Below are 24,404 nucleotides of genomic sequence, written 5' to 3'. Positions count from 1 at the left end.
GATGCAGATGGTGTAAGGAATGTTGTGTCTTTTGATATACTATACAAGGCTGGGATCATATCTGAAAAATCTTCAAAGGTCAGTTTTCCAGGACAATTCCTAACTATTTATGCTTAATGTACACTTATGCTTAAGCAGTCACACATAGCATAATACTTATCTACTTGAATGCAGGCTCTAACAAATGATTTATGAGTTAATGCTGCAGCTTTACAACAGTATATTTCCAACAAAGATACAGTGAGGTGAGTTTTAAAGGGTCACTCAATTAATATCTTCAATGTGCATTTTCTTATGGTTCCTAAATATGATTAAGCTTCTGATGCAGGGTTTTTCTACCAAAGGGGCAATCTGGATACATTTCTTCTCCCAGCCTTTTGTACTTCCTGCAGTAGCATTACCAAAATGCACTAAACCTCAAATTACTTGTAGGAAGAATTGTTGGAAGGTATATTTAGACTTTCATGTTGAAAATTTTGTAATGTGAGATTATGTCAGTGGTAATTGCTTATCCAGCTCTATTTATAAAGTCCATTTCATATGCTTTTACATAAATATATTTCCAATTTAAACTTGAAATTGTTGATTGTTAAGTGTTAGTGTGTTACAGCTTATAAAATTTGGATATATAAAGTTAACACTTCAGAAAAACTTAGACAGTATCAGACAAAGAGGCATGCTAAAAGCAAAGCTCTTTGGCTACCAGCACAAACATAGTCCAGCTTAATGAAACCATTATAAGCAATGTCTATGGCATGTAGTCCAGCAAAGTAAAGCAGATTAGAACCCATTGAAACAGCCTAGGCTATTCAAACGTGTGTAAATGTTACAATACCATTAACCATATGAACGTAATATTGAATTTTCAAAGGAGGGTTGCCAAAGGGTCTATTGGCATAATCAAATATTATTTTATTTTACCTATTTAGAACTACTTATAAAATCTATTTTGATTGCCTGTATAGAATTTTGTTCTTAGTTTTAAGGTTGGGATTATTGATTGTTCAGTGTTACATGCTGTATTAGAAACTTAAAAATGAGAAGTTAATTAAATAATTAGATCCAGATAACATTGATAAAGAGGCCTCCTAAGAGCAAGTCTATTTATAAGCAGTATAAAAACAGCCCACACAATATTGCAAAAAAATATATAAAAAAAGTATAGAATTTGCTCCCAACAAATAAAGGTGAACACAATTGTAACAAAAAAGAAGAGATTCCAGCTCCCAATGTTCAATAATAAAACAGGTTTCACAGGTGCTTATAAATCACAGAAAAAGCTATGCTTACAACTTCTGAAAAAAAAATATAAATAAATAAGGTTGTAATGGGAAGCAAGCAGATGATAGCAACTAATAATTCCTTATCTCAATGCACATTAGTTTAGTAGCTACCAATTAATGCTTAAATCACTAGAATAGATGTGCTTATTCCTATCACAAGAAAAAGCACAGTCCAATCGTCCTACTTCTTTTATTTTACCTAATTATCACTTCCCTAGGTCTACAAAATATAGACCCATTGTTTTACCTGCTGGTTAATAGTCATTGCTTGGCTATATATTTGGGTATATACAAAGCACTCTCTCACTACTATCACCTGCATTCTCTGGAGAAAAGAAGAAATAAGGGAAAATTACTGAGGAACTCCATTGAAGGTACTTCTTTACCTCTTCATTTAGAATTTAATGCTTACCTGAATTCTTTTATTATGCTAGCATAAGTTTGGTATAATATAGTAATTATTTTGCATATTTTGAGCATTGCATTTATGAAGCAGTTGCTTGATTATATGCCACATCTTTACTATTATGCATACATTAAGAGAAGAATATAAGGTTATAACCACCACAAGTCCACAATGATAAATAGATAATCAGCACAAAAGAAATAGGAAGAATAAATGACCATTTCAGTAGTAAAATAAATACTCCATCATAATATGAACTTATTTGACTTAATTAATATGGTCTTGTACTTTTGAACATTGCAGTCTATGTAGTCTCCAAATGAAATTAAATATTCCTCTACTGATTCTTATTTCATAAGAATCACACCCTTAAACTGTAATTTCAATGGTGCTTAAATTATAAATATGTAATTTTTTGTACTCATGTCCTGTTACTCCTACTAAGGCATTAATACTGTACAATGTGTTCTTTTAGAGTATGCTCAGGGTTAATCAGTTAGGACCTAATACCATTTATTATTGTCAGGTAAATAAAACAAACAGTACTTACTTAGATAGCAACATGTTAATTCATATAATCAACTAATCTTATGCTATAGTTCCTTGCAGAAAGATTTAGACTTAGGAAAAATTTGTCTATTCTTGATTACTTACAAGCCTAAACTAATAATATATTCAACACAATGTGTAGATGAAGCCTGAATATACTCCCATTGGCAATTTGACTCCACAAACTAAGGCATACAAAGTTCGGGCAAGAGTAATTGAGAAGGCATAACCAAAGCTATCTCCTAACAAAACTCTGTATCAATGGCTAAAGCTAGAGGACAGTGAGGTTTGTTGCAAATACTGCTATTTTATTTTGGGTTAGAATTCTGTACAAGTTGTTTATAAGACAACCCAAACTGGATTTAATTATTTTTGTTATTCTTATTGCTTAAGGGAAATCACATTCGTGGAACTTTGTTTGAAAATGAAGTTCATAGCTTCAAGGGAATTCTTGAGCTAGGCAGGGAGTATGAAATTGCAAATGCTCCACTAAGAGCTATTGATGAGAAATGGAAAACAAGGGAAGATGACTGCCAGATGACCTTTGGAGGGAACACATCTATCCAGCCCCTTCAATCTAAAGCAGGACCTGTGCTTCCTAAGTACACTCCAATTGCTTCTATTCCGCGCACCAGCCCTAAGAGTGAACGCTTCGGTATCTATTTAACTGCTTCTGCTTAAGTGCTACTGCTTAAGTAATTTTATATACTATTTCCCTGCTACCCTTACTTTAATTTGTTGCTTGCAGATGTCATTGGAGTAATTCTATACATGGAGCAAGTTAGGCAGGTCAAGACTGCATCAGGGGCTTCAATGGATGTTCGTGAGGTTGTGATCGCTGATGACAGGTATATTCTTACACATAGATATCTAATTACTAACACACATTCCTCATTAGTTGACCCAATTGAAATGGTAGTCTATAGTATAATACTTGAACAACCTATTGTTTTGAACATGCTTATTTTGCTCCATTTAGATCCAAAGCATAAATATTATTAAAAGTGTGGATTTGAAAAGCAAAATGCTTCGCTTATATAATTCGTACATGCAAATATTATTAAAAGTGTGGATTTGGAAATCGAAATAAATTTACAAAACTCTCATGCAAATGTGGTTTTCACTATTTATGCTCACACTTTTTTGCTTCAATAAACCCCTAATTTAACAATTAACATGCAGTATATATCAACCTCTAATACTTTCTCTTTGGGGAGGGCTTGCTATTGATGGCTGCGAAAAATTAGCTGCTTGGGCATCAATCCCACTCATTGTTGGTTTTACCTACATGCGCCCAACAGCTCACAAGGGTAAGAGGTTCTACTGCACTTCTATTTTTTAGGGAAACACTAAATAGGTTCCTATGATAACACTTCAGAAAATTCCTGAAACCACAGGCTTCTCACTATCATCCTCTATGTCTGCATCAATCATACTTGGGCCTTCAGGAGAGACAGCAGAACATCTCAAGAAATGGTAAGCCACTGTATATATATATAACTAACATTTACAACATTCATTTAGCTATAATACTTACTTAGTATCTGTTCTCAACAGGAGTAGGGACAAAAAACCTTACATAAATGAGCTAATGGCTAAAGTTCTGCTAATCCGTGAACCACCTGTGGAGAGAATGATAACTACTATTGGTGAACTTGAACTGAAAAAGGTTTTGGTTCACAAACATTACACTTGTGACTTGTATTTTCTACTCTAATCTATAGAATTTGCATTATTGAACTTGATATTTATCACTGCAGCTTACTGATACAATGCAAGAAGAACGCATATGGCTCAAAGCAAAAATCCCTGAACCTGATGTAAGCAAAATCATTGCCTACATAGGCTGCGACAACTGTGGCCGCCGTTGTGAAGAACTGGCTGGTGAGACCTTTAAGTGTTCCAGCTGCCCAAACAAAGTCTGCACAGCCACTGCTAGGTAGCTATATTCTTGTGATGACAATAACAAGCACATGTCTTAATTAAAAGCTAACTATAATATTGTTTCATGCAGGGTGAACTACACCTTCACCATAACTGATGGAACAGGGGAATTGAAGCTCACAGCTTTTGGAGCAGAGTGTGAGAAGCTCTTTGGCATGAAACTTGCTGACATATACAGCAAAGTAATTGCTGTAAGTAACTCATACACCTAAGACTTACAAGCCTAATACATAACAAGCTATGAACTTACTAAAATCTACTACCTTGCTAGGAACACCGGGATGGCTTTGATGAAGCAGCAGCTAGACTGTCCACTATGGAGGCTTACTTTTGTGTTGGACCAACAAACATGTTGAGCAGGGTGGGAGCTCTAAGGTGGGATCTCAAGTCTGTCTCAATGGAGTAACTAGATGGAGGTTTGCTTAGCAAGCAGTGCAATTCTTATCTTATATTCCTCTACTGGTATTGCACTGCTTGTAACTATTGTGCTGCTTAGCTAACAAGTGGTTCTTCTAAGCTATCTTAGCCTACAATGAATGGTATATTCATCTCTATGATGTCTTAAAACAAGTTGTTTGGTTGTAATCTTTTGGACAAATTTACAAACCTCAGTCATCCATTACCACATTAATCTAAGTTTTTTAACTTTAATCATTCTATGAATTTCCCTCTTACTTGTTTACTGAAAGCTACCATCTTAGAATGCTAATTGTGTTTTTCTATAAAATTATGCATGCTAGATTAATATAGCTAATAGTATAGATTATAGCTTTCTGTTTATCATGCTAATAATTTAGCTGTGATTTAATTAAAACTTGCTAGAAGTCATATGCATGCTGGAAATTATTCTAAATGATGATGTTGAAAATCTTCTGAATGATGTAATAAGAATGATAATACTAAATTATTAGCATGATACACAATTCAGAAACTACTTTATTATATTGAAATTATTATATATGATGATACACAATTCAGAAACTACTTTATTATATTGAATGATAATAATTTCAGAAATTAGTATTAGCATGATACACAATTCAGAAACTACTTTATTATTTCTGAAAATATTAGCATGATTCAATATATTCAGAAACTTTCAAACTAAGTATATATAAGAATGATAATACTATAATGATACACAATTCAGAAAATACTTAATTTAGACTTAGGCAAAAAAAGAAAACAACATTAGAAGCTTAACAACCGATACCATAATTTATAGCTAAAATAGATATAGAAATATATATTTTTCATTGTCATTTAAATAAGCAATTACATGACATTCTTACACTTTATAATTGCACTACTATGAATTCATGCTAATTTCTACCAAGCTCAGCACTAATCAGCCTATATACTATCATATAAATTAAGGCACCAAAAACTACCAGCTACCTACATTGCTAAGCTTGCTAGGCAAAAAAAACCTACACTTCCATGCAATTTCAGCCAACAAAAACCAGCAACAACCTAGGTTTTCATTCAATTTGTTCATAATGAGACAAGTTGAGGCCATACATAGCAGAGTCTTCTACAAAATCAGCAGACTTATAGCCTTCAACAAAGTCATCATCTTCGTTGCCGCCGTCATCGGAGCTATCAGAGTCATCTTGATCATCCTCCTCTGAGCTAGCCTGATCATCGTCCTCTAGGGCCACCTCTGCATCCTTCTGCTCTTCCTTTTCTGAGGCATCATTGTCTTCCTCCCCTGAATTCTCTTCACCCTCCTCTTCTCCTTCAACACCCTCATCATCTTTCTCCTCCTCTTCACCTTCTACATCCTCCGCCCCTTCCTCATCTTCTTAATCACCCTCCTCCCCCTCAGCTTCAGCGTTTACTACACCCTGGATCTGCTCAATCTCCATTGGAGCCACCCCATATCTCTGCTCCACCAGACCTCTCCTAGCCACCGCAGCAGCAGCTTCCTCTTCCACCATCCTCCTCCTCTCATTTTCGAGCTCTGCCTCAACCTCCTCCGCTTCTCTCCGAAGCTCCTCCCTACGAGCTTGTAAAGCCCTAAGTCGTGAACGCAGCATACTCAGTTGAAGCCACCTAGGACGGCCATGAGGGGCACTTGTAGAAGCTCTTGATGAAGATGAAGTGGCACCATCATTGTTAGCCATTTTAAGCTTAGATCAATTTACAGAAAATGAAAATATCTAGGGTAAAGAGAAGTATAAAGATGAGAGATAAAGAGAAAGTTGAGTGATAATCTAATGGAGTAAGATTAATAGGTTCTACGTTCTGACTCTTTATAGGCTACAGTATGCAATAATAGCATCTTTAGTTTAATGTCATAGAATAGGAGTTTATCTATAGATGGAAATATGCACCCAAATTTTTTTCTAAAAGAGCCCTTTTATACTCCTAACAAAATTTTTATTCTATTCCAATTTTTAGTACGTACATCAAATATTTTGTAATTTACAATTAGCTACAACTAAAATTCTGTTCTTATTGAATTTTATAAGGTAAAATATTATACAATGTTACCATTTAATAATGTTCACCAAGGATCATTAATTAGTCGTACCGATTTCGGATAAGCCATACATTGTTAAGTTCAAATTAATTTGAAGTACAATGATTTGTACTCTATACCTTAATTCCTTAATAATTAACCTATTAATTTTGTGTTTTTTTTAAATAAATATTGATATATTAACAACAAAATAACAATATCTATAACCTCAGAGTAAGATGATTTGTACTCTATACCTTAATTCCTTAATAATTAACATATTCCTTTTTTTCCCCTTTTTAATACTATCAATCTTGAGTACTTCAGTTGTAGGCAATAAAGTATCAAGACATTCTATCAAGGGCATTAATTAAAGGCTATCAAATCTCAACACGAAGACACACTCTTGCACTATTGCATGTGATTTATACACCCCAAACGTTACTACACTATCACATTTTTTATAAAGATTTTACGAATATTGAAGCTATTCTATGCTATGAAGCTACCATAGGTTATCACTAATTTTAAATGCAATTCAATTTATCAACATGTACGTTCTTTAATTAATCTAAATTTATTCATAATTACCTAAAAAAACCTACAAATTAGCCAATAGAAATCACACTTCTGGTCTCACTAACTAGCAACACCACATTACCAAAAAGTGTGCAATCATACTTAGCCCCATTGTAGCTCACAACAACACTATTTATGTTGTCACCAAAAAAAAATATATATAGAATTAAACTAATTAAAGCAAGAGCATTTACAAATTATTTATAAGAATTTGAAGGAGGGAGTCTCTTGGTTAGCACATAAAATTACAAATAAATAGAATTGGGAGTGGAGGGGTTAGGACGAATGACATCTTATGTATAATTCCTCTATTATATTTAAACACTCATACAAATTATTTATGTTGCCACCTTAATTTCCTTTTAAATTAATTATCTTTTTCAATTACCCAAAGTGGTGCTCATTTTAATTATATAAATCCATATTTTGTTTACTAAAGGAACGTTCAATGACATTTTATTTCATATTGCTATAAATTTTCTACCATATATTGAACTATTCTCCAATCTTGTAGTTTTTAATTTTGATAATATTGTTTAATTTTCTTGATAATATAAAAGATTATTATGGTGATCATGATTTATTTAATACATTATAAAAAATATGATTTGTATAAAACCTCTCCCTAATTAGTTTGGTATCTTCAAGATCGGAACCCCAAATCTCAAGTAATTTATCTGATTTTCTCAATGTAGACTCTTAGCTAGCCCCAAAACTACAATAATCTCTTACTAATTAGCTTTGAACAAATCATTTATACCACTTTATCATCAAACAACATACAAAGGAGAAATACCTTTATAATCTGTTAGATTAATTTCATTCAAGCAAACAAATTTGATAGAATACGCTCTTTCTTCCCCCCACAAAAATTGAAAAAGACAGATTGCCATTTGGAGATTATGATTAAGTAAACATAGCTTAACATACTATAATATTCATACTGATTTCTACCAAGCAAATAGAAACCATCAAAATTACAACTTAAACCATCAAACCATCAAAAAAAGCAACTACTAATAAGCAAATATAACAACTTATTAAACCATCAAAATCCAGCAACTACATAACTTATACTTTCAAACAGATCAAAAAACTTCATTAAAAACGAGACACATTTTCTCAATCTTCCTCTTCTGAATCTCCCTCCTCCTCCTCTGCAACAACATGTTCTTCTTCCACCTCCACCGCGGCCTCTACCTGCACTTCTTCCTCGCCCTGTTGTACCTCTTCAACCATAGCAGCACCAGCAGCAGCTGTTGCTTCTTGTTCAATTATTCTCCTTGTGTTTGCTATTCGAGCTTCCACTTGCTGCATCGTAATTCGCAAACTATATAAAATCCCCTCCAATTCATCCCTACGTTGCTGTAAATTCCTAAGCATATCACTCAAATCAGCCAACTCTTGGCTACGAGAATTGCCATCAAAGGAAGATGAAGAGGCACCATTGTTTGCCATTATAAGAGAGAAGAAAACATTCAGAAAAAGAAATAAAAGGGAGAAGAAGTAGAAGAATCTTTCAGAAATGAAAAGACAAGAAAGAGATGTGCTGTCTTTTATAGCCTAGGCACTAATTGGAAGAAGATGTAAAGACCTATTCTAGATCTATTAGAGAAATATACACTTTCCAAGGTTCATTTTATCAGAAAAAGTACTTATAACAATAATTCAATGTACATGCCATTTATAGAATGATCCTAAAATATTTCTTCATTTTTTCCCCTTTTTTTTAAAAAAAAAAAAGTTTAAAAATTTCACTTTAATACTACATAAAAATAATCCTATATTTTTAATTAAGTTAGAGAAATACAAAAAAAAAAGTATTGAAAAACTAAAATGTAACATCATTTTTACATCATTATCCTCGATTTATAAGATTAATTCAACTAATTAGTAAGGAATTGGTACTAAAAAAATGATGAAGAAATATTCCAAGCTTTTGCTTAACTTAGTTTGCTTATCTTTAATATGTATGTTGATAAAATTAAACTCTGAAACATAAGCTAATCCAAAGCCAAACCAATAGTAACAATTCTATAATCATATTAAGCAATAAAACCAATTATCAAAAGTAGAAATGAACACTATCTTTACCCAAAGAAGGGAATGTATAGTCTTTTCCATCTTTACTGAGCTATAACAACTATACTCTATTTCTTTGCAATAATTATTAGTTTCAAAACAGTAGATTTTTTCAATATTTTATTTTTATTAATTAATGAATCATAAACCAAGATATAAAACAATATTTTATGGAATTGTTAAAATTTATTATGCTCTACATGTCATGTGTCTTAATTTGATTCGATTAAAAACCTTACAATTAAGTACATGTATTAGGTTTTTCTCAAGTTGAAATCATATATACTTTATCTGTGTTATTATTTCTGCGTAGTAATAGTGATAAAATGAATTATAACAGAGTTAGGTTTTATTTTTATTGAAATCAAAATTTTGAGTCAAATACAATACAAATTTTACTAAGGAATCTCTATACTTGAGCTATAGGTCCTAGGCATTTGTGTTTCACTATCTCCATAAATTAACATATTTTACTAATCTTAGTCATTTAATTAGTGTATTAATATATAATGGTCCTATATCATACTGCATAATGCATGTGATGTAACAAAGTATGTTTCTATACATGTAATATATCCTACTATTACACGATTAACACCCAAAGATTAAATAAAGGATAATGCATCATACAAACAAGCTAAGTTGAAGAACAAATCTTTGTATTGCATTTACGACCTTGCATATTTATTTAGAAGAAAAGGTCCTTCATTTAAGAACACCCAATTATTCTTATTCCACACTATATTGTTGATTGTCTATAAATTTGTTTGCTACAAATAGGCTTTGATTCCAAGAACTTAGCAAATCAAACCTTTCACCAACAATTACTGATTCTAATCTTTCATTAATCAAAGGGACAAGTTTTACTGCACTTCAAACCAACATAATGAAAATTACTTATGTACTAGAGAATAACCATTTAATCAATGAAGTCAAGCATTTACCCAAAGAATAAAAAGATAAACAATCAACCATAATAAGTTTATCAAAGGTAAAAAAGAATACTGCCTTTCCCTAAAGGAAAAAAGAGAGATTAAATTTATAGCCTTTTCAATCTTTCAATATCAATTGATTACAACAATACTTAAGAAGCATGGCTTAAAAGCTCGAACTATTAATAATACACAAAAATAGAAGCTGCAGCCATTCAAAGTAAGGAAAGAGTAGCTACCTCTCTTCCAAACTGATTAAATAAACCCCAAAAATTCTATAAAGTAACTCAGATGTTGCTGCTATAAGTACCATCACTTCACTATTAATCCCTCATATAACAATCTCTATTCTCATAGCAAATTACAAATACAAAAATGGCAGACAATGGTAAGGGAAAGCTTCCTGTTGACCCAAAATCACACTCATCAGGAAAGCTAACATTGAAATCAATGGAAAAAAGAATTGATGCACTTGCAAGACAAGTAGAAGAGCTAGAGCACAAATTGCAGCACCTTCAAGCAACCACTTCAAGGGAGATTTCTATGCCAGAACAAAGGCAAATGCCACCAAAGAAGCGTCGTTTTATTCTCGGATCAGACTCATACTAGGAGCAAACAGTAAGCTATTCCTACAACAATGACTTCCAACACCTCAGTTTTGACTCAAAGGATACCAACCATAGCAGTGACCCAGACTGCAATGCTGATGATGATAGTGCATCTTCCAATGAAGACACCTCCAATACATCATCTGGACAAGAACAAGACTACTCAGATAGCAGCAATGATTCAAACAGCAGTGAGTCTTACTACTAGAAGATCATGCAGCCAAGACAACCCCCTAAGCTATGACAACTTATAAACTATTAAATGAAGTCAAGCAAAACTATAACTACTTATAATGTACTATCTAGCAGTAAGTTGTATTGTGTCAATATATGGCATTAGAGCTAATTTTAGTGTGTTGTCTACCATTAAGTAATATTGTGTGAATGAATGGCAGCTTTAGGAAATACATGTATGGTGCTGCTCTTATTATATATAATTAAAATTAATTTTATATAATTTACTCTGTTTATAATTCTATAATTAACATTGTTAAGTTTATAATTTAAACATTGTAATATGGAGGCTTGCATTTCAAAGTGTTATGTGGTCTGAATGTCATGGAAACAACAATCAAATAACTAGCAAATCAGTGTTGTATCTTTACTTAAATCCACACAAACCACAATCAATTAAGCATGTCTATCAAAGAGTTCTATGGTTAGCTAATGTACTATAACTACAAATCACAAATTAGGATACTTTTTAATGCAGATTGACCCTTCAACAGATAATTACCAGCTGCTTCTTTCAAAGCCAATCTGCTAGTTGTGCTTTGCAAGTCTCTTTCAATGATAATTACTTATCTTGATATTCATATCACAGCCCAGCTTTAGCCAACCGATTGGATTCTGATTATCATGCTTCAATCCAAAACTGATATTTATGCAATCTGATGTGCATGAAATGGCAGTTGACATGAGAAATAAGTTTAACATTGTGCCAGATTTGCTACACATTGATGTCAAAAAACAAGAGTAAGCCTTTCTTAAATCAAGCCTTGTTCTTTAAAGCCTTTTTTTCCCATTTGAAATCAGATTAAAGGCCAATTGCATAAAAATAGATTTGCATTACATAAGTTTGAGAGATTTAACATTACAATAAATGTAGCCATTTACCTACTGTTAGCTAGCAGCCTAACCATTTAAAGCACCTTAACCTAGCACCAAAACCAGTATGTCTTATCTGAGATCACAGTGTCTTTGCCCTCTTCACTTTCAATCTTATGAGCATCCTCACTATGCTTAAGTGCCACCTGATCCTTAGCAGCATCAAAGATCATGGCTACACTATCATCAGGGACATCTTCATTATTCTTCTTAGTTTTTTTCCCTTCATTACAGCTTTGCATTGCTTCAATTTCAATAGACACTTCAGCCAACTCCTTTTCTATCTTCACAACTCTCTTTCCCACTTCAAAATGAATCGCTCTTGCATCTGCTAATTGGCCCTGTAAATTAGCCTCTCTAAGTTGAAGATGCTCCAGCTTGGACTGCATGTTACGTTTCTGAGACATAGAAAAATGGTTAGAATTTTTAGGATGAGATATGTAGCAATTATGGAGTAAATTTTTTATAAATGGAGTATTTTAGAGAAATGAAAGGTTCAGAAGTGTTTACATAGGAAAAAACAATTATTTTTCTTTTAAAAAATCAAATAAAAGAAAACCTTTTAATTTCATTTTTATGTTTTTTTAAAAATTATTTTTTAAAAAACCACATAATTATATATTGAAACCTTTTAAAAGTAATAATACTAATTAATAAACATAATAGAAAAAGATAAATACTAAAACCATAATAGAAAAGGATAAATAATTTAACTATTATAATCTTAAGTCAACCTCCTAAAAGGAAAAGAAAACTAGCAAAGGACTTTCATGGTCAAATAACAACTAAACAAAGAAAGAACAAATCAGCATTAGCCAAATAGAAATGTAAAAAAATTAAGCAAGAAATCAAGTGGAGACTTTTGAAAACCCAAGTTATTAAGCCACATTAGAATTTTGGGCCTTTATGGTAACCCAAGCCATTTTTAAGCCAAAAAAAAAAATTGGGCCTTTAATACATATATAGTACTCTTACACAATCATGTACAATACTCAAGTAAACCAACTTAGTTTTCTTACACAATCATGTACAATCACTTATTTTAGTTTAATTTTATTAACGACATATACATTCACTCATAAATCTATATTTATTCATAACTACACTAAAAAAAATACACATTAGCCTTAGAAAACCACACATCTAGCTATAATAACTAGCAACACCATACTACCTCGCGCACAACGCCGGACCACCCTAGTTCTTTAAAGTTTATTACACAAGTTTAATACTATCTCCGTTAAAAATTATGTGGTCCATACAAATATCATTATACAAGTACTCCACATACATTTTATTCTTTAAAGTTTATTACACAAGTTTAATACTATGTATCTCCGTTAAATATTATGTGCAACTTTGGAATTTTATATCTCACAAATAATAGTCCAGAGTTACACATAATAATTAACAGAGGTAGTACAGTAGATAATTATTACTCCGTACTTCGTATATAAGTATATACAATATACGATTAAATCTTACAAATACGACCTAGCAATTTGACCATTACCCCCCTTGGGGTAAAACCCACCAGGAACACGCTCATCGCCTGTATCATACAAAATCCTAAGTATTTCTTCAGGGGATCGAGCATAGGAAATCGAGTCAGCGTTCGCCGATAAGATGTTCGTGGAAGAGTTGCCCTCAGCTCCGAGCTCCGGTGGGACTACAATGCCTTCGTCTTTGACGCCACACTTGCCTAGGTTGTTCCTTAGAGTTGAAATGCGATTTGTAAATTCTGCCACGGTAAAATTATATGGTTGTACTCTATTCCTTTGTCTCTCGTATAGGTACGTCCTAATTACAGCATCTTGTCCGCTTTCAACTCCTAAAAGTCCTGCTAGGAGCTGCTTAACAAATAATTTTAATTGAAGAAATCATTAAGAGTTGAATTCAAAGATATTGTCATCACGAGTCTAACAAGCTCAGATAAGATAAGAAGTTCAAATAAAATATACTTCCTCCGTTTTCTTGTAAATGCAACACACCCTTTAGTGTGGTAATTAAGAAAGATAGGGTTTACATGATATAATAAACTTTAAAATAGGATGAGTGGTTGTTAGGATTGTAATTTAGTGGACCATGTTCTTTAAATAAGGGATATAGTATAGTTTTTCCCTAAAGTAACTTTCCTTTTATAGTGTGTTGCAAGTATTGTGACATTTCCTTTTTAGGGAAGTGTTGCAAGTAAAAGAAAACGGAGGAAGTATAGGTTAATAAGTTCAATTAGTATAATAAATTCGTACATTTTAAAAAATATGAGATAACTCTTATGAATAATGTTTGAACAATTATACCCTCTAAAAAGCTTATTTACTTAATTGTCCCATTAATGTTACTTTAGCTCTTTTTTAAAAATCTTAAGAATAGTGTGCGGACATTTATACCCCTAAAAATATTTATTTACATATTTTTCATCATTAATAATTCTACTTATAATTAAAGTTGTGACGTTAGCCACCTTAAGTAAGCAAAAACTTTTGTGTACACCCCATTTACAGAATCATTAATGCATATCGAATAGTTTTAGGTAGCTTTCCGCCAATTTGGAGTAATTTAATCTTATTTATTTAGGGTTTTTTTGAACAAGATGTAATTTTAGTATATGTAAATGGGCAATGGAATGAGTTTTATAAAAATAATATAATTACATATGATAATTTAATGAAGAAATAATAATAATAAAAATAATACGTAATATATTAAGCAAAATAAAGAAAACAATAATCTTATCCTTCGGGAAGCATAACCTTTGATCTGTGAGTTAGCACCAACATAACCATTAAGTCCCAAGTAAGGAATAATGTATGAAGCCAACATGTAGCTGAGATTGTCTCTGTATGGATCAAATGGAGGCTCAAGATCTCTTTCAAACGCTTTATTTACGATTTTTGCAAAAAAATTTGGACTTAAATCCATCAATGGCCTTGGGAGTCCTCCAACTGTCTTTTTTATTATCCTAATAATAACACAAGTAAGATAATGTTATATTTTAATAGCATTTTAATACATAATTAAGAAATTTAATTAGAATATAACAAATTAATTAGGTCAATACTTGTGTGATATGATGCACTAATATATGAATATATGATAAGTACGTAATTAGATAATTGGTTAATTCGAATCCTTTACAGATATACGTGAATTAAATATGATTGCTATTATATGACATGAAAAATGACTTGTGATTAGTATGAACTATGAAGGGTGCAATGTGAAAACCTTAAGTGTCCAATTTCTTCATAAGCAAATTCTTTGATGATATTTTCTGTTAAGTTGTTAAGGTTAGCCTTTCGGACCCCGATTGGAGGTGGACCACCAAGGGTTAGCTCAGGGGCAACCTCGTCGAGGCCAAACCCTAGTGCACCCCACAAGAAGAAATCAGCTTCCAAATGCTCAATATTTTGTGCAAATTGCAACAAATTAATATCAATATTGTAAACCGGATGCACTCCAGGTGGATTTGGTGATTGACAATTTGGATCATTGGTATCATAAACCGGTTTTAAAAGGGTTAGAACATCAATTCGATCGAAGGGATTTAAATCAATACTCGGGTATACTAATCTAATCGACCCTAGGAAAATTAGGATGACTAATAACATTTGTGAGATTGACAATGAAGGTAATTTGGATACAATAATGCTCATTTTAGCACGATGAATTGGAAGAAATTGTGTTTGTTTAGAAGATACTTTAAGTTGGTTTTGTCGATGTGAAATTTAAGTAGCTTGTATATATACTAGTCTACCAATTGAAGGGGTCCTAACAGGGTCATTTTACTAACATCCCTTGTTTTTCTATGGAGTACTAATTTTTTTTTCTAAGGATTAAGCAACATTTATGGCTTTATTAGTACTCTCTACGTTTTTTTTTTGTGTATGTGTGTGGAAGATAATACATTTTGATACGATGATTTTAATCAATCATGTGCATTGTGCATGTATTATCTTTGACAAGTTTATTCTTGTACGTACTTGCGGCATTAAGGTGATCTTATTGTGTTATACTTCTTCCGCTCATCTAATATTGCATAATGTTGAGTTTGTAATGTTTCCTTGAACACAACATTAGTCATTCATACTTATAATTCTCGATATAGAAAAGTTATGCCAACAAGATTATTTTCCTAACGTATAAATCACATAGGAAGTATTATTCAATTCAAAAATAACATATATTCATTTTTAGATACTCGTAGTAATTTTGTGGGGATATACGAGTGTCATATGATGGTGATTGTAAGGGTTAGAAGAGCTTTCAATTCACACAAGAACATTGATTTTTGGTAACAAGTTTATACGGAGTATTACGCAACAAAGAAAATATTTGAGCTGGCTAACCTAGTTCCGTCCCATGGTCCATCCCACTACTACAGCCAAAGAAAAGATACTACGTAATAAATATTTATGGAATGGTGTAATTTCGTGTAGGCATATTAAACAAAATTATTGTATCAAAATCAAAATCATCTAATTCAATGGGACGAAGTCATCTTTGTTACGAAGATAGTGGTTTTGTCTTTGATTTATTTCTTATTTGGCCATTGGTGATGACTGGATGTGTTAGAATTGAAAATTGAGATGAGTGTGGGTTTGATTTTAGTTATTTTTTGGTGCATGATTGACGAATTAAAATAATAGTGACGTGTTTAATTTAATTTCTAACTAAGGTCATGCATAACCATATCAATGTATTGATGAGAATGAGGGATATCTCAAGTGGTTAGAGCTTCCTTCTCGATTCCAAGAGATTTTGAGATTGATTCTCATTATCTGTCCTTGTGGATCTCTAAACACTAAAAAATATCAATGTATTGATGGACTTTTTGCACTATTTATAGATTAGTTTTTTTACTACATTTTCTTTTTTTACAATTACATGCACTTGTGTTCATTATTATGTAAAACATTGTTAGATTATTCAAAATAAGTATTTCACAAGATTAAATTTTTATCAATTCTAATGTTAAAATTGTGCACTGACAATGGAGAAAAACACTTTATTACATATATATTAAGAAATGGTTGGATAATATTATATTGTATGGTGCAAAGCAAGACTTACTACTAGCATTAATAATATAATGAAGCATATCTCTAGTGTTTTTACAAACTTATTGAAGAACATAAAAAAACTAGCTAGTATTGGTCTTTAAGGTACATCCTAGCAACTTCACCATTAGCTCCCTTAGGGTAAAACCCACCAGGGTGATGCTCATTGCCAGTTTCATACAAGACTCTAAGTATTTCAGCAGGTGTTCGAGCATAGGAAATCGAGTCTTGGTTCGATGATAACACATTCGTGCTAGTCCGACCCTCAGCCCCAAGCTCGGGTGGGACAACAACACCTTCGTCTTTGATGCCACACATGCCCAATTTGTTCCTTAGGATTGAAATACGATTTGTGAATTCTGCCACGGTGAAGTTGTATGGGTACACTAGGTTCATTCGTCTTTCGTATAAGTACATCCTTATTACTGCATCTTGGCCTGCTTCAGTTCCGAGTAATCCTGATAAGAGCTGCATAAAAATCAATTCATCAATACAAAATCAAATTGGAACATTATATTGTGCAACTCTTATGCTTAAGTTGCCAACTATGTATGTCACAAAGGGTGTAATAGGATGCTAATGGTCTCAAAAAAGGGGTATAAATTTGGATGGACTAGATTGGACTTTTTGCAAGTAAAATCTAGTCCGATTTACATATGTTTGGACTTTTTTTTCTTGAAAATTTAAGCCCAAATCAAATACAATCCTATCCAATCCGAATATTTGATACATACAAACAATTTTTAACCCTTGGTTTAATCTACACACAAGAACTGGAATCAAATCCCGGTGTTTAACTTTTAAGTGTTGGTTATTGGACTAAATGGCTTATGTATTTCTATAGCAAGTATGGAGTATTAGATAAGAAAGGTAGCTCCTTATACCAATTATGGTTAATTTGTCACAATTCACAAATCAAATTTCAAACACATTTTTCAATGGCCAAATGATCAGTTGCATAACGTGACTGATAACTATTAATTCAATTTCACCAAAAAAAAAAAAAAAAAAATAACTATTAATTCAACTGTCCTATCGTGCTAAAATTTTATGAAGGGTAGTTAGCCAATTAATCTACATTAAATACTGTACTCATATAAAGGAAAGCTTTAAGTATGATGTACTATTCATCATGCATGCAAAATTAAATACGAGAAAGAAAACAAATCATAAAATACAATTAAGCTAATATTTTCTCACTCCATTTTTGGAAATGTAATATATACTTCGTATTTTGATATGTGAACAGTGTAGTGGAACAAGTAATAAAAAACAGAGAGCGTATTTCATACCCTTTTAGTAACATAACCTTTGATCTGCGGGTTAGCACCAACGTAGCCGGTAAGTCCCATGTAATAATATATGAAGCCAACATGTAGCTAAGACTATCTCTGTATGGATCAAATGGTGGCTTTAGATCACTTTCAAATGCTTGATTTACAACCCTTGCAAAATTTTGTTGACTTAAATCCATTAATGGCCTTGGGATGCCTCCAACTGTCCTTTTTAAGGCCCTATATATATAAATTTTAATTAAAAAAAAACCGAAGGAAATAAATTAACAAGAATGAATAGAGTATAAAACATATTCCTCGGCCGGCCTCAACCATCAGCTTGCTATAAGATAAATTTAGTATGTTAAAGGATCATCTTAACACAAAGCTTAAGCTGATAAATACGTAGGGTTATGTATTGATTAAATAAATAAGTAGAGCATAGTATTATTTGCTAACCTCAAGTGTCCAACTTCCTCAAAGCCAAATTCGGTGATAATACCCTGAGTGAGGTTGTCAAGGTTGGCCTTCCGAACCCCAATAGGAGGCGGACCGCCAAGAGTTAGTTGCGGGGCAACCTTGTCAAGGCCGTACCCTAGGGCACCCCACAAGAAAAAATCAGCTTCCAAATGCTCTACATTTTGAGCAAATTGCAATTGCATTATATCAACTTTGTAAATAGGCAACACAAAAGGTGGGATTGGTGGTTGGCAAGTAGGATTACTCGGGTTGTTACTATCATAAAATGGATCGTAAAGGCCTAGATCATCACCCGAGGTATTGTAAGGGTCCGAATCAACACCCGAGTGTACAGAACTGATCCCTCCTAAGAGAGTTACAATCATGATTAACATTTGAAAACATGATAATGAAAGAGATTTGTATAGAAGAAAGCTCATTTTAAAGGAAAGGTAAGAAAATTTTGCTAATGTGAGGTTTGCTTTGATTTGTGAGATTTAAGTAAGTACGGAGTAACTCATATATATATATATATATATATATATATATATATATATATATATATATATATATATAGGATTAGGATCATGTAAAAACAAGTCTTAGGGTAAAAACTGAAAACAATTAATCCTAGCCGTAGATTATAATCTAGCGGATGACATCTAATGTATATAACCTAATTTTCTCTCTCCTCCCGCGAAAACACCTTCTCTCTCCTCTGTTATTTTCTTCCTCCTCTTCCTTCTCTCTTCACTTTCTCTCTCCTAATTTCTCGACATTTTTTCCCCAATTTTCACGCTACTTTTTCAAACACCGCTTCAATTATTTTGATTTTTAGCAATTTCTCAGCTCTACGATCTATTATCAGGTGAGTTCTTTGTGGTAATTTCGCTATTTTTGCACGATTTGAGGTTATTAGGTTTCTGAAATTTTGTTTGCTGGAATTTCATGAGTATTTTTTTGTAGATTCAACCGGAAATTTAATGTCTATTGTGTTTTTCGTGTATGATTTTTGTTTAATTTTGTAATTTTGCAAGTTTTTTTATTTATTTTTTTCGATTTGATTTGATTTTTTGATTTTCAACTTAAGTTCGTTTTAGTAGGAGTATTTTTGCTCAAATTTCTACTTTTGTTGTTGTTCTTCACCTTCTTAGTAACACGATTTTTGTGTTTCTGATTTTAGTAAATTAAGTTTGGGTAATTTTAGTAACATGCATGTTTGATTATGACGAGATTTTGCGTGTTTCGTTCATCAATTTTGTTCGATTTCCAGTGCGATTTTGCGACTTTTGCTCATCAATTTTTTCGACTTTTTTCATCAATTTTGTTCGATATTGTTTGATTTTGCGATTTCCTGTTCGACTTTGTTCAATTTTGTTCGATTTCCTGGTTGATTTTGTTCAATTTTGTTCAATTTTATTCACTCATTTTTTGCTTTCAATTTTTTTGATTTGTGGGTTTTTGCAGGTGAAATGTGGGAATTGTGGAGAGGTGACAGAGAAGGAGAGTTATGTGATGTTGGGAGAAGTTGTTCCTATCCCTAAGAGTCGTGGCCAGGTTAATCTTGTTCAGAAGGTTTATCTCTATTACTCTCTGATAATCTGTTGTTCTATTCTGATTTGATTGTGCTCGCTCTATTTGAGATTTAGTTGTCGCATTGATAGTGTAATTTGAATGAGTAATGTTACAATTATATTTGAATGGAGGTAGTATTTTGGCACTATTGATTGGTTTTGTCAGTGTTAATTTCTTTTTCTGGACTAATTTCTTGCCATTTAGTTTCATGAGGGTTTTAGCATTATATTGACTATTTCTTGGTTATTGTAGTGATTGTAGTTATGTGTTGATCAATGAATCATATGCTGCATTTATCTTACTGTAAATGTTACATGGTTATTGTAGTGATTGTAGTTATGTGTTGATCAATGAATCATATGCTGTATTTATCTTACTGAATGTTACAAAAATGTGTGTTATCTGTAAGATGATCAGTGTTTATGAAGTCTATTTCTAGCGTATCTTATAGTGAAGGAAAGTGTTTTAAAGTTTTTGAGAACTTGTGGGTTCTAGGAGCTTTGAACTTTCATCTTTTATGTTTAGTGATGATCTTTCGTCAATTTGCTAGAACCGAGTTGAATACCCCTTAAGCTTCTTCATCCATTACAGGAGTATTGAACATGTATTAAGGATTATGAACACCAGGGTTGCAAACTGGAAATTTCTCCTCGTTGTTTTGATACCTGTCTGATTTATTGAACTGTTCAACATGATATAGCGTTTAAGTTTGGTATGAAATTTCTGCAATTCTGTTATCTTAGGATTATTTGCTTAGGAATTAGGACTTGTTTAATATGTTTCTTCCGGATGTCAATTGATGGCCTTGTATTGGCACTTGGGGAATGGTTTATGATAGTGTATTGATGTTGTACTAGTACTTCTGCTCTGGCTCTTAGAATTCTTTTTTTTATCTATTGTTCAGTCATTTGCTGTACTGATTCCATCTTTTTCAATAATAGTGTGCCCGTTCAAGTGATATATGGCTTACGTTGTTGCTATATCTATATTGACTAAGCCTTGAATAATGTCCTGCAGCTTATAGAATGTGTTTGATGCTTTGATATGTATGAATCACGTGTTGCATTTCTGCATTTTTCTGGTTTACACTTAATTGACATTTGATGCCTGAATTATATTACAATGTATAAATTTTCTGTGAGCTGTTAACTTTGTTCCATTCCAGCTATTAAAATTCTGTTGCTTTTTGTGTGTTATTGCCTTCTAAATTTTGGATTTTCTTACATTGGTAATGGTGATAGTTACATTGTGTTTTTGGCTTGTTGCTAATCAATCACCCTTTCATTATTTCAGTGCAAGTTCTATGGCAGGGAGGGTACTATTACAATGTTACCAAAATCTGGCTACTATCTAACAGGTGATGACTGACTGTGAAGCAGGAAAGTTTGTCCGTTTGATGAGCTTTGACTGCCGGGTTTGGAGCCAGTGGACTACTCCTTTGGTGGTGACAAGGAGGAGCAGCAGAAATTATCTTATGATAAGGAGCAGCAGGAGAAGTTATCTGATGACAAGGAGGCCGGAGAAGGAGAAGTTATCTGATGATAGTTACCTTACTTTTGTAAATAGTGACATCTATATAAATGTGGTCAATGTTGTCAAAATTTATATAATTACCTTATTGTTATATATAGTGACCTTCGTTATTTTTATATATAGTGGTCTCTGTATAAATGTGGTCAAAATTGATATAGTTACCTTATTTTTGTATATAGTGACCTTTATGTAAATATGCTCAAAATTGATATAGTTACCCTATTTTTGTATATAGTGACCTCTAAGTAAATATTCTAAAAATTGATATAGTTACCTTATTTTTGTATATAGTGACCTTTATGTAAATATGATCAAAATTTATATAGCTATCCTATTTTTGTATATAGTTACGTTATTTTTATATATAGTGACTTTATGTAAATATCGTCAATTTAGATAAAGTTACCTTATTTTAGCATGTAGTGACCTTTAAAACGTTGCGTTTGTCAAAAAAAAAAAAAAAAAAAAAAAAAAAAAAAAAAAAAAACCTTTAAAACAGTTGAATTGATTATATGTAAGGTTGGAATGATCTTAGGGCTTTAGAACCGTCTGATCTTTTGTGCTAGTAATGAATGGCTAAGATTGCTTGTTTTTAGTTTTCACCATAAGCTCTGTTTTTAGCGGAACCTCCCCGTATATATATATATATATATATATATATATATATATATATATATATATATATATATATATATATATATATATATATATATATATATATATATATATATAAAAGATGAATGAGATCATAATAATCATATAAATTATTGTTGTTTAGACAATGATGTTTAACTTGCATTGTTTTTACTAACTAAAACCGTTACTTGTGGGATTAATCAACCTTAATTGTGTTTGTATGTATGTGGGATATGTTATGGTTATATGATAATGATAGTTATATAGTAGAAGAGTTTTCAGGATAAATTGATCGGTTGGTTGCTTTCATCAATTTAATAGATTACGTAATGAAGACTTTAAATCTTTAATTACACTTCTACTCCAGGGTTATTCCATAGCTAATAGTTCTTTCAATCTTAATTAGTTAGCCACATTCTTAAATTTGATCTTCCCAAAATTATAAGCATATTTCTATAAATATACTACGTGTATAGTATTGACTAAGGGCCTGTTCACATTTACTGAACTGAGATGAACTGATTGGAGCTGAAATGAACTGAATAGATTAGAGCTGAACTGAACTGAATTGAATAGAGCTAAAATTAATATTTTATGAGAGAAGGAAATTAGGAGCTGAATTGAAATGAACTGAACTGATTGGAACTGAACTGAAGTGAAATTAAGCTTAAGTGAACAGGCCCTAAGACTCCAAAACCAAAATTAATACTCACTCTATTTCAAAATAGATGCCCCATTTTGACTGAGCAAATATGCTAATGTAAAATTTTGACCAATAAAATCTTAATTATAAATAAATAAAAATTATACATTTAGTTTTTTTATTTATTCAATACTATACATTGACACGATTCCAATAAGTACTCACAAGACTATATTTTTCTATGTATAAATCGGTAATGTTGGTCAGATTATGTGAGTAGCATAAAAAGTCAAAATGAAACATTTATTTTAAAAATGGAAAAGATCGACCACCAAAATTTAATCTGGAAATAGCGTTACGTTTTTTATTTTAAGCATCTATCTATTGCCGATTGTCTAATGACAAGCTAATGAGCTATTGATAGGGTGTGGATATGGCATAAATTAGATGCTACACATAAAGTCATAAATGGAGTATACAATGAATAATAGAAAATTTAATTTCATGCTATAAGATAAATGTAGTATGAAAACTACTCAACTTTCAATTAAGGGAAAGGGAATGAAACAGACGAAACAAGATCCTCCATGCACATAGGATTAGTATACATATACAAATAAAAATGATCAATATTGATAAATTATCTTACAAAATTATCAACTTTTTTTTTTATATATATATATATTTTGTTGAATAAAACAAAGAATTGATGAATAATCGATCGTTTTCCTCTACCATGGTCACTGAATTGAAATTAAAATTCTGTATAACCATAATTTTGAAATTAATGAATGTATATGCCATGCATCTAACTACAAGCTTAATTATTGACGTTAGCTAACCTAACTTGTTGAAAAATCAATATTAGAAGCCAAATTAAAGTTAGCAAATTAAGTCTTGATACATGCTTAATTGTAAAGTCTTATGCCTCACGTAAATACCAATATAGTGGCTAAACATTTCGTTTAGAGGAATAATATCTTTAAACTAAATCGTGCTTATTCGAGTATGCTAACAAATGTTGTGGGGGGAGACCTCAAAATCTTCTGTGAGGTGTAAAAATGTAAAATCTTAGTGATGTGAGTTAATATAAATCAATCTTGAGCTTCTATAATCAATTAAAACCCTTAGTTAAATTGGTCAACATGACATCAGAAGTTAGTGTAACACACGGGCTTAATCACATCTACCCCCTCCCTCCACTTTCAAGTGGAATATTTTGAACTGGGTATAAGCAGCTCCATGCCACATTCAAGTTTAAACACAAAAA

At 32.0% G+C, this 24,404-nt stretch overlaps 1 protein-coding gene and 1 pseudogene across 1 annotated transcript; both read right to left on the bottom strand.

The window, feature by feature from the left end:
• Positions 1-13,366: 13,366 nt before the first annotated feature.
• Positions 13,367-16,084, bottom strand: LOC110709009 (desiccation-related protein PCC13-62-like). Its single transcript, XM_021887237.1, has 3 exons — positions 15,183-16,084; positions 14,692-14,916; positions 13,367-13,805 (listed from the first exon to the last, which is right to left on the bottom strand). Exons 1-3 carry the CDS (start codon positions 15,608-15,610, stop codon positions 13,436-13,438), a joined length of 1,023 nt encoding a protein of 340 aa, XP_021742929.1. The 5' UTR covers positions 15,611-16,084; the 3' UTR covers positions 13,367-13,435.
• Positions 16,085-16,991: 907 nt separating this feature from the next.
• On the bottom strand, positions 16,992-19,224 carry LOC110709008 (annotated as a pseudogene).
• Between the last annotated feature and the right edge of the window lie 5,180 nt (positions 19,225-24,404).

This window comes from Chenopodium quinoa, unplaced genomic scaffold (assembly GCF_001683475.1).
Source record: "Chenopodium quinoa cultivar QQ74 unplaced genomic scaffold, ASM168347v1, whole genome shotgun sequence".
Taxonomy (NCBI): domain Eukaryota; kingdom Viridiplantae; phylum Streptophyta; class Magnoliopsida; order Caryophyllales; family Amaranthaceae; genus Chenopodium; species Chenopodium quinoa.
The sequence above is the reverse complement of the archived record's forward strand: the minus strand, read 5'-3'. Positions and strand labels throughout refer to the sequence as shown.

What these genes read in the sequence shown, in the direction of transcription:
- LOC110709009 (XM_021887237.1), bottom strand. Translation starts at nt 15,610, where the DNA reads ATGAGCATTATTGTATCCAAATTACCTTCATTGTCAATCTCACAAATG. An exon ending in GAAGAAATTGGACACTTAAG is followed by an intron (nt 14,917 to 15,182) that starts GTTTTCACATTG and finishes TGTTATTATTAG; the next exon opens with GATAATAAAAAAGACAGTTG. An exon ending in AAAGGTTATGCTTCCCGAAG is followed by an intron (nt 13,806 to 14,691) that starts GATAAGATTATT and finishes ATTTGTTAAGCA; the next exon opens with GCTCCTAGCAGGACTTTTAG.